This window comes from Diplotaxodon limnothrissa, linkage group LG23 (assembly GCF_057381915.1).
Source record: "Diplotaxodon limnothrissa isolate DT_005_m linkage group LG23, D_limnothrissa_male_GT1.1, whole genome shotgun sequence".
In the NCBI taxonomy this organism is placed as follows: Eukaryota; Metazoa; Chordata; class Actinopteri; order Cichliformes; family Cichlidae; genus Diplotaxodon; species Diplotaxodon limnothrissa.
The window spans coordinates 10,607,284-10,628,250 of NC_140617.1; the positions used below are offsets into that span (position 1 = coordinate 10,607,284).

Genomic DNA, 20,967 nt, shown 5'->3' on the forward strand with positions numbered 1-20,967 from the left:
CTTCTGTCTCTGACCTCCTCTACCTCCATTTGCTCCTTCCTGCTCCTCCCCTCGTCTCTTTTTATGCATATCGCATGTCCATCTCCTGTACATAAGTCAAGAACGGAACCAGTGACATCACACTGGTTTATGGACAGTGTACTGTAGGGCCTTTGCCTAAAAATATAAGTCTCCCTGAGGTGAGTGTTGTTGTGATTTATCGCTATAAAAATAAAGCTGAACTGAATGTCTTTATTTTGATCCTCCTGTCAGCTGATTGGGCGGTACCTGTGCTGAATTATTACTTCTATAGGTTTATCATTTCTAATCTGCTCTTTGTGCTTTTAATCTCTAATCTAACCTCACTGGTAACCAGCCTCGTGGAGGAGGAAGAAGAGTTCAGGTCCTGCACATTCCAGTTCAGGTACCAGAAACGAACACAGCAGGAGGCGGAGAGCGGTGTGTGTGCGCGTGTGTGTGGCGCTGTGAGATCACAAACATGTTGCAGGCTGGAATATCAGTAGAGAGCGCAGCGTTGACACTACAATTTAAACCGGATTACCTGACTTTATAGAGGGATCAGCTGATGTCTGCTTCGCCGCATGGGGGAGGAGGGGGGAGGAGCAAACAGCTCACAGCCTAAAAACTGTTCACGTTTCCACGCCATGAAACATCTAAGCACTGTTTTATACCAAACTTTAGATCTACTGATTGTCCTCCTCATCATCGTCATCATCATCATTGTGTATACATGATACTGTATAAAACACCAAAACACCAGATGAATGAAAAAACAGTTTTTTTTAAAAAGATCAGTCCAGATGATCACTGATTTTATTCACTGGGGTCAGTATCCTGTGCAAGGAAGCCAGAGCATGACCTGCTCGTCCTCCAGCCACCGCATGTCAGACACGACTGTAAACACAAAAGCTTCATACTAAACAAATAAAAGAGCTGCTGTTAAAATCCACTGATTTTTAATATTTAACTCAAACCAAGTTTATTAATCACTAAAATAAGAACAATGAAATGTCTTGATGCATGCTCAATCATCCAGGTAAGTAAATGCCAAAAGGTTGAAAACCCATAGTGATCCTGTGTGTGTCAGGAACAGTTGAGACACATTTTTTCTAAACACTGCACCTCCCTGGCTTTTAAATCCCAAAACACGCTGCACCAAAAATTGGTCCACCCCAAGGATTGGGTCCCCCGACACAGAGTAATATAGTGCACGCTGTTAAGTGCCAGGAGGATTGCCATGATTTATACATCGGGAAAACCAAACAACCTCTGGCGAAGTGGATGGCACAACGCAGAAGAGCCACCTCGTCAAGCCAGGACTCCACAGTCCCCCACCTACAGGCCAGTGGACACTCTTTCATTGATGAGGATGTACACATCCTGGACAGGGAGGAACACTGGTTTCAGTGCGAAGTCAAGGAGGCCATTTATGTGAAAAGGGAAAGACCATCTCTGAATCGAGGAGGGGGCCTAAGGGTACATCTTTCGCCATCTTACAATGCAGCCGTACCCTCTCTGTGAATGGCACTCATGGCCATTGATCAGTGGTCTTTGATCAATGATCAATGGGCTTTGATCAGTGATTGTTGATCAATGGTCATGACAATTTGCATATTTATGATCTGTCCTCACAACCCATTGTTCATTCAGTGGGTTGGTTTCAGTTATGTACTGTTTATAAGGTTGAGGAAACCTGCAGTCAGCTAAGACTGAAGAAGGCACTTGGACGAGTGACGAAATGTTTCTCCCTTTCAAAAGGCTATGACCAGATGAACAGAATCAACCTTTTGGGACGAACAATAAAAATAATCTTGATTGTGGTTGTTCCAGTAATCACTCAGGATTCAAGTAAATATGCTCTGAGCACGCTCAGTAGGGGCGATTTCTCATATTTCCATATTCAAGGCAGTAAACATGAAGTCGTCTCCTTTTGCAGATTAAACTACGACACAAGACGAAGGCTCCCTGGGTCCACGCGGTGATGCCGTTTTTAAAGCTTCTCGTAAATTTCTGTATGTAACTTTCAGGAAACAGTTTGTTCTTCTTCCCAGAGTGTTTTTATGAATGAGCCCCGCTCGCTGTGTGTGTGTGTGACACAGCAGTCACAGATGTGGATGCTGGGTGAGGGTTCGAAGTGTGTGTTGCTTGGTTGGCGGTGGGTCGGGGGTGTTTCCTGCGGTCACGATGTGTACTTCAGGAACCACATCAGAGCGTGTGGTTTTATGGCGCGCTAGCCTTAAATGGTTCCATATGAAGAGCGCAGAGCAGCCGCAGGAAGAGAAGGAGGAGAAGAAGAGGAAACATAAAGTATATGTAAGAGGAGACACACAGAAAGTCTCCAGATTCAGTTTTCCTCAGCGCAAAGTAAACACGCACACACACACACACACACACACACACACACACACACAGGTCGTTAACTTGTTGTTATTGTGTTTAATTTCACCCTAAATGGAGACAGAAATGTGCTGAGAGAGCCATGCCCTCGCATTAAAGGTTATTCTGCTTTATTTCAGTAGCTATGTGTCTGCAGTCAGACGGACTCTGAACACGTCCACCCCACTTCAGACAAAACGCTCCGATTCTGACTCGAAGGAAGCAAAGCAGACACACATTAGCCACCTGGAATGGACGGAATCACAGGCGTATTCATCTGCCAGTCCTCCACGTGTAAGGTGGATTTACTGGAAGCAGGATGACGCTCGGAAGAACGAGGCAGAGAGCTGTCAAGAGGGAAATGCCACCACACAGAGCGAGCAACAGACGCCTGCTTTAATACGGCGTCCACAGCACCACCTACGGAGAAAGAGGACGGTGATGACGTCAGCTTCAAGTCTCCAGTCTTCTCCGGATCTGTGTCTCGCTGAAGCATCATCCTTCAAGGCTGAAACACGAAGGGATCAGGACAAAGAGTCCGATTTCAATGTCTTTACAAAAATCAGAAACCGTTCAGATCAAACACGCTCTTGAGGTTTGTAAGTCTGTAAGTTTGGACTTTAAATAAAGTTCTGGGGGTTCTGAACAACTCCTGTGTGTGTGTGTGCATGTGTGTGTGGTTAAACTAAGATGGCGTCCGGTGTGTGGCGTAGACTGGGGCTGCTCAGACCTGTGGTAACGAGTTCAGAGACGAAGCTCCAAATCTCTTTAAGAGCTCAGGAGGACGGAGGAAGTGGGTCACACATCTTCGCACACACACACTCTCTTTCTGTTTACTTATTCTGAGCATCGGTTTAAGGTGACGGCGAGCGGAATATCTGACCCTCCTCATTTTGTACTACCCGGCGGCTCGTTATCTTGCCGACACACAAAAATCCTCCTAAGAAGCACGAGGTGACCAATCACCGAAGAGACAAGAATAAAGTCTGCGCTCGGCACAAACTGACCGAAAACATCAGAAAAAACCCAGCATCAGCTGATCATGTTCTTAAAACAGGTGTGACACATGCTCAGTTATTGCATCCAATATGGCCGTCAGCGCCGGGTAGGCAGAGCTGTGGGGTTAATGATTATTGCATGAACAGACGTGTTTGTGATGCAGTGGAGGTTAGGGCGATAAAGCCAATAAAATCCTGTCAGGTTTCAGGTGGATGACCCTGCCCAGGTCTGATGCTGACTCTGGAGCATTGTGCTGCAGATGAAGGGCGGCGCCGTCTGAGGTGGTGGCAGCGGTTTGCCGCAGAGCCTCGAGCATTACTGTGACAGTCCTTCTATCAGACTTTTATGATTCCATCTCTCTAATTGTGTTTAATCGCCTTTACTGCTCACATAAATATTATCCATCTGTAATAACTGTTAACGCCATTATTCCCGCCTGCGACAGCTCTAAATCTCACAAACAGCTGCTCTCGACCTTTTTTCACCTTCTGTCCCGCACGCCGCCCCCCTCCAAACCACCCCCTAGCTCCATGTGCGCTCAACTGGCTGCTAATGAGGGGCTGACATGTTTATCCTGGAGGTCAAACGGCCCAATGATGGAGGTCACGACCCCGACGTGCTGACCTCTGACCTGCCAGCACGTGTCGATCCTTCCTGTGTTTGTAACACCCGCTGCTGCCACCGCTGCCAGCGAGCTCACATATCAGAGAGGTGGGGGAGGGGTCTATGTGACCTCTGACCTCCCAAAAGTTGCATAAGTTTGCGTGTGTCTGTTCTGTGTGTACACAGCGAGCCGAAGACCGTTAATTTGAAATGCTCCACTTGTTGAGGAGCTTCCTGGGCTCATCTTTAATTAATGGTTCAGTTATAGTTGAGACTTTTTAAAAGGTCTCTGCTGTAACTGCCCAGGGATGCTTCGGCATGTAGCCAGGAATCAAACCGCCAACCTTTGCGTGAGCAGACGACCTGCTGTAGCTCCACCGTCTCATTTTCTCGATGTGTTCCAGGCTTGAACATCTGGGACGTTTAATAACAATCCAGATCCTGCAGTGCGGCTTTAGCAGTCTGCTGATATTGAGTCCAGTGGGTCGTCTGTACCGTGAGGACCAGACTGCTAATAAAATCAATACATCCAAATAATCACTCAATTAGAATTTATTAGTAAAATAAACTGATCAGAATGATGTCTTTCACTGACTGTCCCTGCTGTGATGGGAGCTCAGTGTGAGTCTTTCCTCCTTTCCCTGCTCCGAGTGCGCCTCCTCGCACACCGAGTGGAGCAGAAAGAATCCATCGTGTTACCGTAGTGATGCACACGAGCGTCCCAGACCGTGCTGCACCGAGCGCAGGTGTCAGCGACATTTTACAGTCGAGTAGACGACAGTTACACCACAAACAGGCGTGAAACCTGTCCACACTGCTGACTACTTCCTGTTAGCTGTGCTTGCTCTAATTAGGGTGGCGTGAGTGGACACAGGCAGCGAGCGAGTGGCTTTCAGAGTCCAGACTGGACCAAAACCTGGAGACCTGTGTGAGTCTAAGGCTGCAAGTTTAAAGTGGATATAAGCAAAGGTTGTCATGTGATAACTGACTGCAGCCAACCAATCGCTTGCACCTCCAGGCTGCTAACACAAGAGACACTGAGCGGACGCGCGCAGAGGAGGCCTCCTGCCAGCAGCAGGTGGAGGTGAAGGTGGAGTTCAACTGGACGTTCAACTCTCGTCTCTTTGAAGTCTCTGCTGCGCCGCACTCTGAGGATTAAGGAAGAAATGGTTTGGCGCACGCTGCTGTTTCTACGGTCAACAATGTTGGCCCCCACCCCAAGTCAGCGTGACGGGGATGAATTTAATTACCCACTCGGGCTGCCCCGACAGACCCCACCTCCGGCCCCACGAGCCACGAGGTCAGCCCGCCTTCACACAGCTTTTAATCGATGCCGTCGCTCCAAAAAAGCTTGGTCGTCTTAAACAAGAGGCCGGGCGAATTCAAGGATTCAAAGCCCTCACAGCTCTGCGTGGTGAAAGTTTTTCAAAATAAAAGCTAAATTTAGATGATTTTGAAGAGCTGCCACTGTTCTCGCCGCAAATGATCCCCCTCTGTGTTTGTGACGGTGGCGAGCGGCTGCTCCGCTCAAACAAAAACCTCACTGATGGTTTCATGCTCGCTGCCAAGAATCAGAGCCTTTCCCCTCAAAATAAAACCGCGACCGCAGCCGCCTCCAGACTCAAGGAGGCTCAGTGTGAAGCTGCACAGCTGATCAGCGAGCGCACAGTGGAAACATACACAGGCGAGGCGATGTGGACGGAGGTGTGGAGAATGGGCGCTCTCTCTGGGCTCACAGAGGCTTCAGTCTGAGAGAGGAAATGATTGTAATTAAGCTTCAGGGATGGAGATCTTTCAGAGCACTCGGCTCGGGCCGTTTGTGCACGATGACGGATCACAGCTGAGAGCTTACCGCCACAAAAACACGAGACTGAGGCAAAACCTGCCAAAACAACTGTTTCTACTGATGTCTGCCTCAAAAAATCCACTTCAAGTCCCGAAAACAAAAGAAAGAAGGGAGGAAAGAATTCATCCAGTCACAACTTTAACCAGGAAATCAGAGTCAAGGAAATTAAGATTTTAAAGCTGACCTTTTCTCCTAAATGCACCTGTAGTTCAAACTGTGTTTCAGCCACCGAACGTAAAAACTGAACTCTGAAATTCACCAGAATTTAACCTGACCTGAGAAATGTTTGGCTGGAAACGGCTGTTTTCACTCAGGCTCTGAGGCCTCTGGAAATCAATCCGCTGCTGGAGGAATCTGAAAGTGGGCCTGGCGGATAAATCTGAACTCAGGAGCTCCAACAAACTTAGAACAAGCTCGGTGCCAAATATTCAAACCGGCTGCCAAACATCTCCTCTGCGTGCCTCTGCCACCGCTCGCTGCTGCTCTCTAGAATATTCCAGCCAGCCAAATTATTTTCCCGTAGAATCAGTCGGAAATCGGGAACGTGCTGAGCAATCGCTCCGGAGATAATTGTGTTTTTTTCTGTGCCAGCTTCACCCCAAAAGCACGCCGAGCTGCTCTGCTCACGCCGGCGTCTCCGAGTTTCCTTTCACTTGTGCTTTGGTGACGAAAAGACGAGTGTCTGCAGGAGATAACACGCTGATCTGCTTTAAAACTGAGAGCAGGGTGTGCTTTCATCCCCAGACAAACAGAGCAAATTCTATCAGCTCACAACTAAACAATCTCATATTTAAACCTCTCAGGAATGCAAACAGAGCAGATGTCATCCCGCAAACTGTGCACAAAGCACAAAATGTAATATCTGTGCGTTCAAGGCTGGAAAACTCTGATATTTGTTAGGTCGTGTCACCAAGTGGAAGGGAAATGGACTCCCAACGTGTGGTTAACATTGTGAAAGGGACTTACTTTAGCTTTAGTCCTAAACTAAGACGAGACTGAAATTTTAACAGCAGCACTCAGGAGACTAACCGTGGTCTCCTGAGTGAAAGTCCTCAGATATAACACCACCAATCGGCTCTCTGGGTTTACATCATGCATCCATAAACAGGAGTGTTGGGGGAAAAAAAAGTCGATACAGAACAGGACTATTAGGATATTATACAGGAACACCAAATATCTTTTTTTTTTTAAATAAATTAAAATACTACCAACAAGAGGACTCATCTAATGTAAGTTTAGCTAAGCAAACGGAAATCAGCTAAACCTAAAAACAATAACATGACATGCTCAGCTCAACAAAGCTTACAGCTCAGTCACACGAGTAACGATGGGACGGAGACAGATCTGTGGTATCAGTTAATCAGTGTTTTCTGAGACACACACTACATGTAGTTGCCAACTTGACCCCATTAACTGGCTGACTGACTGCAGACTGACTGCAGACTGATTGCAGACTGATTTTCTTGTGGCAACATTTGCAGCCGGTTTTAGTGACAGTGTTGGTTTGCTTGACAAGCTTTTTGCAGCAAACTGATGTGAGACATGATTGTCTTCATATATCATTATCTACCATAAGAGACTGACAAAGTTTAACTTTGAGGACATTTGAAAAAAGGTGATAAATAAAAAGTAAATGTAATACTGTAATACTCTGTGTATTACAACATGTTAAAAGTAGTACTAATATCACAGTAATATCTAGTGTCATGAGTGAAATATTGTGATAATATGATTCTGTAGGGTGATTCTACCTTTAGCCATAAAGTAAAAGCTCACCTATGATTGTCGCTAATCAGCTGCAGCCTGCCTGCAAGTCGCTTAGAAACCCACCTACACCTTAAGTCCTGCTTCATATTGCACCTGAATTACTGGGTTTTCACGTGATGTTGGAATAATCGGAAACATAAATTTCCAACCGGGGAAATCCATATAAATCTGCTCAAAATGAAACAACAACTTAAAATAAAAGTGTTACTGCTGCAGAGAGATCCCAGAGCAGATACCACCCAACCGCCGCAAGGCGTGCCCTCTGAAACGTGTGCTGGGCCTGCACAGCTGGGGCACATTTAGCTGTGAGACTAGGCCGTTTCATCAAAGAACAGCTTCCAGAGATGCATTTATTAATCAGCTAAAGGCTTCCTTCAACAAACAAGTTCATCTTTGAAAGCTGTGAGAGTCAGACCAAAGCAGCGATCAGGTGGGCTAAGCCAAAAATAGCACAGCATTAACGCTCCGAGTGCAGACAGGAAATCCGCCGTCCCATGTGGATCCATGTGAAGGGACTCGAGGACAAGCTAGCTACCTGCAAAGTCTGTCATCTCTCCAAGTTTTTCCCACAATAAAACCATGTAAATTTCATTTCACAGAGATCATTTTTGACTTCCACTAAAGGAAGACCACTGCAGTGAAACTGCTAGGTGTCGGCAGCTAAATGCAGTTTAACTTACATGACAGACACGTTCTTTCTTCATTAACCAAACTGATGCTGCCACAGAAATACCAAACATGTCCACAGCAAACTCAGAGAAACCAGCATCCAGCACCTGAAGTGATCTGATGATCCGCCAGCAGGACCGCCATTTTCTCGCAGCATCTCTCTCTCACAAACACACACACACATCAGCAGCAGGAGAGGCGGGGCTTACCTGCATGCACGAAGTAGGCCAGGTAGAGATCCAGCTCCTTGACTGAAACTCCAATGTGATGCGGCTGCACGCACAGGCTGGGGTTCGAACACTGAGGAGACTTTACCAGCCTCTCCCCGTCAGTACTTTCGAGGGGAATCCCTTTGAATAAAATCACCATGACCAGGTCCAGCCGCCACACTTTGTCCGCCTGGCGCAGGCAGTCGATCCTCCTCATCTTGCCCTTCTGGTCGGGGTTGGACAGCACGCAGCACGGCGCCTTCTTCCCCGTCACCGTCAGCACAAAGTCCTCCCTGAACTCGGGCCGGATGTCCTTGCGCAACTTGGCCAGGAGGCGAGACGCCCACTTCTGTTTGACTTCGGGCTTCTCACCGAGCAGCTCGTCCTTCACGGCGCGCTCCTCCTCCTTGGACATGCGCTTCTCGTGCTTCTTGAAGTACTTCCTCTTACGGGCCTGAAGGTTGAACCATGTGTATGCGAAGGCCCGGACGTGGGGCAGCAGTGCTTCAATAAAAGGATGGAATTCATCCTGCGGGACAGAGATGGGAGACGCGGTGAGCGGCAGGTGACATGTCACGTGGCCACATACAGCATTTAAACATTATAAGAAACATGACGACTGAAGCACCGGCTAATGAGCATGTTACAGACGCAGCTTTAAGTGAAGCTTTTCGTGTTGTGTTTGGGTGACTGTTAAAACTCAGACCTCCAAAAACAAAGCGTCTGTCTCAGCTTCATAATACCGCGAAGGATAATAAGAAACATGCAGGTGTCTGCTGGTTAAAGCAGGAAACAGCCTTTTGCACTGACATCGACCCATCCATCCTCCCCGACCTCCACCCTGAGCCTCCCCTGTCTGTCTGTCGATTCCTTCCTTTTGCTGTCATCCCAAAATACTGCAGTAGAGAGCTTCACATAAACGTACTCGCATCGACCAGAGAGGTTAACAACGGGTTCCCTTCAGCTGGTGTGAATTTAGAAAAATGATTTTATAAAGCAGGACTGGAGATCAATTTAACAAAATTCTCTGAATGTCTCTTTGTGCATCGTTCTAGGACATTTTTCACAAAATTTGGCTTTAACGACATGCAGTCAAAAAGTCTGCAGGGAGGAATGTAGTGAGGCTGAGGAGCTGTTAAAAACCTCTTAATTATGCGTTTTAAAAATATAACTTTTCAGACGTGAATGTTTGTATTTGGAACATAATCAAGTATCTGCTCCACAGAAAAAAATAATAGAATATTTCTCCAAATTTTAATTTGCAAATCGGGAATGATGGACAGGAATAAGAAAAGAAACAAGAAAACAAGGAAATACTGTAAGAAGTAAAAGTGGAAGGAAAATAAGGAGGAAATTATGGAGGAGGGAATAAAAATTTGAAAAGGAAAATCAGAAGAAAAGTAGAAAATTTAAAAGCAGAGTTCAGACTGCAGCTTTAAATTCAAACCTGTCCTCGACTCTGTGACATGAAAAAAAACAAAACACACCGCCGAGCAAGCAGCGGGAAGCCCAGCGCAGGGCAGCGTTCCTGCACGCGCTCCGAGCGCACCGCGAGGGGGATTACAGCTGCATTAAAGGTGCATTATGTGGCTTTTGGCTGGTGAGCATAGTGCAGTTAACAAGGTGGGAATATGGTTAGACAGCACGTCGTGGATTAGACCCAATATGGGGCGGGTTACACCTGCTCTGTGCCGGCTTTCTGCGGGCCGACTAAGGAGCTGCAAACCACAGCGCGCAAACACGAGAGGAGGAGGAGGCTCAGCTTGGCCGCCTCAGGTTTCAGGGAGCAAAGCTGCACGAAGCACACGGAGCCCACACCTCCTCCTCCCGTCTGCCAACACAATAAAGATGAGAAAGCCTCCAAAACTCAGAGACCTCTGACGCACAGCGGGCCCAGCTAGGGCTAACCCAGGCTGCAGATGTGGCCACATGTGGTCCGCACTTTGATCTCGGTGAGGTGAGCTGCTCCAGCTCTTGTTTTTTAACAGTTGAATTTTATGAAAGATCATTTTTAGACGCAGCTTTCTCAGATCTGTTCGTTTCGTGGTTTCAAATTTTACCTGCTAAAATCTCAGAGCTTCAGTAACGACAGTATCCTGCCTTACAGTCACAAATAGTCAAACATTTTCTCACTCAACCTCCTCAAACACAAGCAACCATCCACCAGGCCAGCAGCAGCCAGTTCAGGGCTGTGATTGGTTCATGAATCCTAGCAAAAACAACTTTTCCTTCTGGACTAAAACACATCCGAGTAAAAAGTGCAAATGTGCTGTGAACGGGGTGAGTGCGTGGCTTCGTCCTCAGACGAGCAGTGGATTCAAACCCAGCGTCTTTGTACTAACGGCGATAATGAGCCCAGGAATAAACAGACGCCGTTTTTAGATTTAAGAAAATCACCGTCAGGTAAAAGTAATCCGAGTACAGGACGTGTGGCTGCTTGACATGTGGCGATGAAACGACTACAGTCACATACTGAACCAAAAAACAAAAACACATGCACCAAACTTTCAGCTTTTAACAAGCACATTTCACCCTCGATGGCCGGGAACCAATCAGGAGTCAACAGGAAGTTAAGGCCGTGACATTTAGATATTATCCCAGAAAATAGGTTTTACTGCAGTTTCTAATTTATTCGTTTTTACTGTTTTTTATTAGCATCGAGCTGATTTAAGAGCAGCGTGTGATTAAACTCCACAGGCTGAAAGACTTACTTTATTTACAACACATCAGCTGATTTTTATTATTGTCTGCTATTTACAGTATAAAGGTGTGTGCGGGGCTGGTCAGAGGCAGGGTGGCAGGTTCAGATGTGAGCTGATTAAACAGGTGAAATCAAAGTGTCCAAGAGCACGGATGAAAAACTAACTACTGCTGTGCTGCTTCTCGGCGTTTGGACTCTCGTCTGTGGTGCCGCTCAGAGAAAACCTGTGATTTCACTTTGTTTCCCTCTAAACACAGACGGCTATGAAGGAAAACAGCAGCAACAGCATGGAAGGAGGAAAACATCGTCCCGGGGAAGCAGACGGACAGAAAACGTCTTCATGGAACATTTTTGATTCGGACCAAACCCCTCGGAGGCCCAGAGCACCTCCTCCTCCTCAGCCACGTACTGAAAAAGAAAAAAGCTCTATTCATAGATCAAAGAGGCTCGCACAGATCTCGATACGTGTGAATGCCTCCGACCGGGTGGCATGTGGAGGCCGGCTCACAGCTGTGCGCGAGCCCCACAAACCCGCTTTCTTTCTTCAGAGGCGAGCTGCTTCACAGGAGCTCGAGCTGCGGAGTCCCTGAAAGCTGCAGCGCATTATTATCATCATTGTCCTGAACCGAGTCTGATCCAAGAGTCCACCTGTAGTAGCTCTTTGACTCTCTCCTGCCTCAGTGACAAGCTCCTGCAGCACTGCATGTTTACAAGCAGCCGTCACAGCTGATTTCAGAGCGCGCACACATGTCCGAATGAACCAGGATGTCCTGGGGTCTGACCCGATTCTCCTCGAGACCCAGAGACTGTGTGTTTCAGTGCAGCATGCAGGAAACTGTTAATTACATTCATTTTAAAACTGAAAGTTTCCAATATATCTGCACTCATTCAGAGCAGAGTGCTTAGAAAGGAAAAAGTGGGAAGAGTGGAATTGTGACACCCCCCTCCACGCATCATCTCAGTTTAAATCACAATAAATACAACGACTCTTTTATCCTACAGGAAACCATCACACTGAACCAACGTCGGCTTCTTGTCTGCAGCTCGAAACTCATTGGTTCCCTCTGCAAACACAAACACGTTTTGTGGGATTTTTTCCAATAAGCAGGATTGAAATCTGGATTTTTGGGCCCTAGTTTCAGCGGGGGATTAATATGTTTGTAGGATCGGTGCACACTGGGTGCTCAACATTAACACTCAAACTGTTTGGTTTCTTAAAAGAAGAGTTGGGGTTGGGCTGCAGGTTCGGGGTTAAATGTATAGAAACCAAAGTTTTCCAGCTGGGAGTCAGGGCTGTGTTAAACCTGGAGCTCGGAGCGCTGCCTCCAAAGAGGAAACTGTATCTCCAGGCTGTGCATCAGAGCACCAGCTGCACGCCTTTTTTTCATACAACACTGCTCGCCCTCCCTTGTCAGAGGCTGAATACAGCACATTGTTTCTGGTTGGAGACGATCCAGGCGAGCGGCTTCGTCTCCAAAGCGCCTCCAGCAGCTCCGCGGCTGACCTGCAGCCGCTCTCCGAGCCCGGCTTTCACCGCAGGACGGCCTTTTGTCTGCGAGCGTCCTCGGGCGCTTATTAGGACGCAGAGCGGCTGCTGGACGGGCGATGTGTTCTCTCTCTCACACACACACACACACACACACACACACACACACATTCCACAGTGGATCTGCAGCTCGCTGGCTCTGGATGTTCGCCGGAGCCACATACCAACATTCCTCACAGCCCAGTGCAACGTTTCAGCTTCCTGAGCCGCTCACACCGCCTCCACCACCGCTTCCTCCACTGCCTCTTCACACTCCGCCCGCTGCAAACAAAATCCCACTTAACAAGTCACTCACTCTCAGATTGAGCCTGAAAACAGGCCGGCATAATCCCTCCTGTTCTCAGGAATGTTTGCAGTCCTCAGACTGAATAATCCTGCGGCACTCCTCGCAGAACTCCTCCCGCTGTGTTTCTGGGGTTTTTAGAGGTTTACTTCAGTCTCTCTGCTGCAAATATTTTAAGCCACAAAACAAAGAAAATTCAGACGTTCAGCGTGTCGGGAAAATCACCGGCAGGCTGAAGCCAGGCATCGGCGCTCCCCACAGCCTCATGTCCATGTTTGGATGGATTTGAATGAGTGAAACTAGTGCTGAGAGTTAAATCTGTGCACTTTGTTAGTGAGCGTGTTATAAATCAGACTCATTAAAAATCAAACGACACGCTGATCGATTTGTTTGAGCTGCAGGAAATTTTTCAGCTTCCTTGAAACATGAAATTCCCGGGTTGGAGGTAATCTGGGTGCCGTTCCCGCCTCCTGAAGCTTTCTCCTTGTAATTTGACTTTTTTGGTTTGAGTTGATTTGTGCTGAAGCGGCCAGCTGCGCTACAGCTCAGCGCTGAATGAAAGGCCGCCCAGCCGAAGTGGGCTTCTTTCTTCGTCTCTCTCTCTGCCTTTTTTCCCTGCAAGGGGAGAGCAAGCACGGGCCGAGGCTCGCGTCCCCCCCTGCACCTCGGTGACAGATGTAATGGGCACCGAGTAACAACAACCCTCTGAATCATAGTCATTTAGAGGCGCAATAACCCTAATCCCCCCCCACTGCCACACTGAGGGAATTGTCGGCCTGTCGTCTAAGGCCCGGCGGAGCTGCCGACGCTCCGCTGCGAGCGCCCGGGGACCGACAGGAAGGTTCTCACCAATCAGAGGGTTCGATCCCCCTCATACCAACTCAAAGACAGCACGTTCCTATTAAACCAGCCACACACATACACTCATACACATACACATTCCTGCTTTATGTTTTGGGGATCTGATGGTGTTGGATCCTCTTGACTCGGGTTTGGGAAAGTCCAGCTGATCGGACCCTTTAACTCTGACTTTACTGATAAACACACAAAAATATTTAGATTTTTATATTTTAAAAACGATCAAAAAAATCTGCTGCTTTTTTGTTTTTATTCTTTTTAAATAATCGATGTGGAACTACGCACAGATCTGAGCTGTTTTTCTTTAAAAGAAGTTTAAACGTTCGTCCGATCCACCGCGGGGAAATATACAAATTTAATCACACCGTAAATGATCAAAACATTTCGTGTGAAGCGCCCTCCCGTGGCCGGTGGGCAAAAACAAGCCATTTACATCACCTCCGAACAAATTTATCCCAAAGAATTATGAAATTTCAGATTCAGACTGAACACAGACAAAACTTTTAATAATAATTAATTTTCACATTTAAATTTTGATTTTCCCCTGTTTCTCTCTCTCTCCCTCTCACACACACAGACACACACAGTTGTCAGAATATTTCCCTGAAACAAAAATAAAAAGCTGAATACTGAGATGAATCACACACACGTTCACACTGAAACATTTTCCTCTGAGCAGGATTTGTAAAAACTGACAGTCTGCTGTTTATTGGTTTTACTGCCCGGTAATCAGATTACATGTAAAGCTGCTGCAGATTCACCCAAAAATAAAATCAGAGTCCGAGAACGAAGGCGACAGGGCAAACACGAGCACGCCTCACGTTCATTCACAGCCACGATCAATAAATCCTCTGATGAAACTGATCATCTAGAACTAAACCTGCGTTTTCTCTGCGCCTCATACACCAGAGGTACTGTTTGGAGCCTGAAACACGTCAAGATAATTCTACTCTCACCTCTGACCCTGAACGCAACCCCGCAAGAGCGAGCGGCTGGCGGCATACAGCCCCGCACAGCCCCGCGCAGATCGGCGGCGGGACTCAGCGCGCTCAGCCCGGGAACGGAGCCGCGGGCAGAGCCGCCGGAGCTCCAAGCGGCGTGTGCCGCGCGCACAGCCGCGCGCACGGCCACGGACAAAGTGCGTGAAAAGTGCAGAAAGTGTGACTGACCTGCGTGAGGCACAGCGGAGAGTACATGTCCGTCCTCCGTCCGCCGCCCGCGAGCTGCGCTGCGTTTATGAGAGCGGCTGCGCGTGCGCGGGGCTCTTACTGGAACTCCGGCCCCGCGTGTGTGCGTGCGTGCGTGCGCGAGGAGCAGCCGCCGAACTTTGACCCCGCCGTCTCCGCTCCGCAGCCCGACACCATCCCCGGTAACGGCGCCGAGAGCGCGCTCACAGCTCCGCGCGGCCGCGGCGCGAGGCGGCCGCCGGCAGCATGTCCGTCCGCCCTGCGGTGCGCTGTGGCCGGCTTGCGGCGCTGAGGCTGCTCGGTGCGGCGGGCACGCGGAGAGAGCGCGCCCGCTCCGGCCTGAGCTCCGGGACCTCCGGACTGCAGCGTCCGCGCGCTCACACCCGCTCCTCGAGCCTCCGCTGCGTGCGTGCGTGCGTGCGTGCGCGCGCGGATGAGCTGCTGGATGCTCCTCGCGTGAACCCGACCACGGACTCACTGATCGGTATCACCGGGACGGGCTGAAAACTTGGAGGCTCACGTGACCGGCGAAAACAGCGCGGGCGGGGGAGCGGGGGCAGTTTGGGTCGGAACTCCGAGCTGCAGCTGCGCAGTTCTGCTCCCTGATTCTGCCCCGGGGTCTTCCCGCACAGGGGGCAGGGGCACGGCACTCAGGGGCCCCGGGCAAAACACACACAACACACACGAATAATGAACACAAAGACACAAAAGTACACAGAAATACACACGAAGACACACAAAGAAATACACAGAAATAATAAAAATAAACACAAATAATACACAAACACACAAATAAATATGAACACACACAAATAATAAACACAAAGACACAAGCACACAGAAATAATACAAATAAACACAAATGCACATAAATGAATACAAATACACACAACTAAATACAAATAATATGCAAACACAAAAATAAATAGAAATGATACAAACACACAAATACACACAAACAGTACGCAAAATTACACAGAAATAATACAAATAAACACAAATAAATACAAGTAAATGCAAATAGACACAAATAAATACAAATAAAAACAATAAAAATAAAAACAAACCACTGAAATTTTTTCTTCTCCTCCAGACAGCAGGAGCCTCCAAAGCCCTCCTCAAATTATTATTATTATTATTATTATTATTACTATTATTATGAGGAGAAATGAGCTCAGCTCTACTTTACATAACACACACACACGCACACACTTATATAATGTGTGTGTGATCAGATATGTTGCCAATCAGCTGTTCTTTATGTAAAGCTCTGTGACCTCCGACCTGTTTCCTGAGTTGAGTGTAAACAGCTGTTGACCTTCATCTTTTTTTTTAATTCCGTGTTTGACTTGTTTTTAGATATTTTTGTGTTTTGCTCCCACAGATGTTCAGTTATTGTTTCCCGCAGTAGAAATGAGGAAAACAGACAAATGGACGAGTATGGACCCGCCCTCTTCACCACAGGTGTCTCATTGTTCACATGTGTGCATCTTCATTTTCAGCATCACGCTGCTCTGAGATCCATCACACACCCGGCACCACCACCACTTCCACCATCCTCTGCTTCACACTGACTCTGGATCAGCCGCCATCAGAAACAACTGATTCCTGAAAGCTCGTCCGTTTGCGGCTCCGTGCCTCTGTGCGCTGCAGGCTCTACCTGTTCCACCTGAACAGGAAGAAGGATGATGACACACAGAACCGCTTTGAAAGGTTAAAGGTCAGATCCTGCCGTTTACTGTGAGGAGCGTCTGGGGTGATCTGATAAAATATCTGAAAAGCTGTTTGTGATGCTAAAGCCTCACACCTGCAGGAAGTTCACAGGTCTGAAGGAAGGCGGCCGGAGTCACCCGAGGCACTCAGAGAGTCTGTAAACGGCTTTACGGGGATATTAGTCTGTGGAGATCCTGCAGGAGCATCTACAAGATTCAATAAAGCCTACATAAAGCTGCAGACGCTCCGACGGTCCCGACAGTACCATCAAACCGACGCTGAATCACCACGGAGATGCACAGACCCACCATAAACCCATACAGCAGTCCAATCAGCACCAGCCTCCACCTGTCCACACACAGCCCCTCAGGTGACCAACCTGCAGGAACATCAGTGGGTGGAGCCACAACAGGACCTTCTGTTTCACCAGAGTTAAACACAACAACACAAGAACGAACCAATCAGATCACACCTCATAATCATCGTCATCGCCATCAACATCAGCAGCAGCAGAAATTCACTCAGGTTATCTTCTTTGAACTCAGACACACACGCACGGTTCTTTTATCATCCAATCAGAGGACGCTGCGTCACGACAAGTCTGTCTCAGATGAAACATCACAGCTGTAATCAATCAATAATCAATCATTCTGATCTGATTGTCAGAGTCCACGAAGGATAAAAGCAGGTTTGGATTACTCAGATTACAGATTACACGCCGTATGCACCATTACAAAGGTGAGTCAGGTATGACCACAAAGACTATTATAAATCAATAATTAGGACAGAAAGGGGTTGGTCTGGCTAACTGAGACACTTCAGCGGCTCCTTCGTCAGGCTGTTTTTATTTGTTTGTTTGTTTGTTGTGAGGAACTCTCGTGAAGTCAGGATCACTGTATATATGGAAGTGTTTTGTGATCCCAAGATGTTTCCAGCTCAGTGCTGGTGGCTGGTGAAGCAGGTGGGAGATGTGCTGACGTCACTTCCTTCTGCAGGCTCATGTAATCGATGGTGTCAGAGGATGTGGAGGAAGCCGTGACGTCTGCCTAGTGAAGCAGCTGCGTGCTCCCGCGGGCTGGACCCGAGCGGCGAGTCATCCGAGGTTAATGAACAGAAGCTTTTATGTTAATAGAAGGAGCGGCGCCGTGATTTAACAAGACAATCTGCACATTTACTTTGGCTCAAACACGTCTGAGGCTGCTCGTTATCGGGCGGCCAAACAGCGGCTCTGAATGAAGGTCGGCACACAGAGACGGTAATTAGATTAGAGCAATTAAACCAGCTTTTTGATATGACCAATAATCTTAATGTGGAATTCACAGCAGGACATCCTGCTCCCGTTTCATCGTTTCCAGCAGATGCGCCATGATCTGAGCTCCAGCTTCAGGTTTAACAAGCGTTCACGTTCCCTCGCTCCGAGCCTCACCTTATGTCAACAAGAACTCATCCGTCAGGCCTCACATCCTGAACTACAGGCAGATGATCAGATGGACCAATCACAGATGCTCAAAACTTTTATTTGTTCTTGACAATATATAAAGCCTGAGTTCGCCTCACGGTTCCTGCTCTCTCAGTCGGACTCATTAAGCATCCTGAGAAGCATCAGTCCTGTTCCACCAGCCAGCACCTCGGAGCCAAAGAATCACATGTAGAATCACTTCTGATAGCGACCATGAAGGCGACCGCAGCGAAGAGCAAATCCACTTTCACCGAAGGAGAGAAAAGCATCACCATGAACCAATCAAAGACTCAAATGTTCCACTTTCTCAGTCCTTTCCTGCATAGGGCACTGATTCTGCAGCACAAAGCTGCCACCATGGAGCGCACACAGCATTCATAAAGAGCACGTCACTCACCTGAAAACACCTGGGCAAATCAGGTATGCCCTCACCTGAAGGGACAACAGGTGACTGAACTATGGGAGGAAGACGGTGCTTTCTGCCTTTCTAATTTTTCATAGCTTTTTAATTATTATTTAAAAGAGAGGACAAGTTTTTTTAAACCTTCCAAAGAGCACCTCAGACAGCACAGGTGTAATCACCTGTCAGACAATCAGAAGCAGAAGAGGGCGGAGCTTTAAGTGACCACATGTGATGAAGTGATGATCGGATGTTTAAGGTGCAAGTGAACGCCTGTTGAGTGTCACAGGGCTCATATTTCTCTGCCTCATCAGGCAGCATTGGCAGAAAAGCAGCCTGAGGCGCCATCTAGAGGAGACTCACCGACACTACAGCAGCCTGTAGCCTGTGTGTGTGTCTGTGTGTGTATGAATTCTTACTACCTTGGTGGGGACCAAAATCTGAAATTGAAAGGCATTTTTCACACTCAAAATGTGGTTTTAGTGTCAGGGTTACAATTGGGTTATGGTTAGGTTTAGGGTAAGGGTTAGGGTTAGGCATTCATTTTTGATGGTTAGGGTAAGCGACTAGGGAAAACATTATGTCAATGGGATGTCCCCACAAGGATAGCAAACCAGACATGTATGTGTGTGAGTGTGTGTGTGTTTTTGTGTGTGTGTATATGAATATTTGTGTGTGTGTGTGTGTGTGTGTGTGTGTGTGTGTGTGTGTGTGTGTGTGTGTGTTCATTTTACAGGATCTAAGGGAGAAACTTTGATAAATTCTCTGATTCAACAAAAGCTGAAGATCTGATTTTGATTAGTTCATTTTAGTAAATAAAAAGTAAAAACATTGGAGACAAAAACAAAAGAGTAAAACTTCAAAGCCTGAAATAAATTTCCACAACACCAGTAGTAAAAAGATTCATTTGAAGTCTTTTGGGAGGGTGCATGAAGCCGTCTGTGTTTGCAATCTGACCCCACCTGCTTCTGCCAATCAGTGGTGATTTCCTGCAGTGACATTTTTTTGGACGCCACTGAGCTGCCATTTCAGTAAAAAGTTGTGGAACTACTTCTGTCCTAACAGAACAACAGAAGGAAGCGAGCTGGAACGTTCCGCCAGCGCCTTCCACACTTTCGGACGGCATTTTCAAGAAAACGTTTGAAATGATAGAAATGTCCCTCAGGGAACGTTCCTGGAAGGTTAAAGGTCAAACGACCACAGAACAATAGGCCTGCAGCGCTCGGAGAATTTGATGTCACGGGGATGTTTGTGACGACAGGACGCTCCCCTGAATGTCAGCGCAGCGTTGTGAAGTGCTGGGTGGTTGTCGTGGTAACAGATTATAACCCGTGTAACCAGGGCCGAGACTCCAATTACATTTCCACCCCTCAGAGAGCGGCCAATCAGCCGATCGGCTCCTTCATCTTTAACGGAGCGCTGTTTAAATAAAGATTCAGTTTTTTGTCTGTTTGTTTCTGCAGTGCAACGCAAGACTGGAACGGGTCAGAAGATGATGGGGGGGACGCCACCAACCAGCCAATCAGACGTGAGCAGAAATCCAAAAACTCGACATGGACGTCACCATGGAGACGGGCTGATGTCGGCGGCAGTTTGGGCTAAAAAATACAAAGTGTGTGTTTCTCTGTGTCTGTGAGTGAGTGTTTGTGTGCATGTGTGTGTCTGTGAGTGAGTATGTGTGCATGTGTGTGCCTGTGTGTGTGATGGGTGGACGGGGGCTCCTCCACCTGCTCCCACTGAGCTGCTGCCAGGCTGGAGACCAGCCAACAGAACCAGGCCTGAAACCAAGCCGCAGCCAAGCTCGCACAACCAGAGAGAGAGGGAGGAAAACAAGAGAGGAGGGGGAGAAGGACAGAAGGGGAGAGGAAGCACGGAGCGATGGGGAGGAAGAATAAGGTCAGAAAAGCAAGAAGAGGAGGAGGAGGGATGCTTCTCATTTGTTTTCTTTGTGGATCTGAGACGTTGAAGCAGCTGATCATCGGCCATCATCTCTGCCGATCAGCTGATCATTAATCAATTTTTACATCTCCAAACCCCAAAACGCTTGATTTTAGTCCCAAAACCTTAGAAATGAGTGATAATAAAAATATGAGCGCAGGGAGGCCACAGATGAGGAGGAGCGTTACAGCGAGGAGGTGTAGATCAAAGCTGGAGAACAGAAGAGGAGAGGTTAGATTGTTTAGGACAGGAAGAAGAGTGGAGGCCCTCTGAGAACATCTGCAGCAGCTGCTGAGCAGAGCTGTGTCACAGCCTCGGTTCTCCCTTATTTCTTTGGATCCATGACACGAGTCAGAGAGAACCGTCGTTCAGACAGTGAACAGGAGCATCATCGCCGTCAACGACAGTCACAT

At 47.7% G+C, this 20,967-nt stretch overlaps 1 protein-coding gene across 2 annotated transcripts in view; it reads right to left on the minus strand.

Moving 5' to 3' along the window:
* Positions 1-15,506, minus strand: part of nfia (nuclear factor I/A) — a 105,715-nt gene extending 90,209 nt beyond the window's left edge. For both annotated transcript variants that reach the window (XM_085347813.1, XM_085347812.1), the window contains exons 1-2: positions 15,027-15,506; positions 8,470-8,998 (exon numbers count right to left, since the gene is read on the minus strand). In XM_085347813.1, coding sequence (XP_085203939.1) covers positions 8,470-8,998; positions 15,027-15,053 — 556 coding nt within the window. In that variant the 5' untranslated portion in view covers positions 15,054-15,506. The remainder of the gene's footprint in view (positions 1-8,469; positions 8,999-15,026) is intronic.
* Between the last annotated feature and the right edge of the window lie 5,461 nt (positions 15,507-20,967).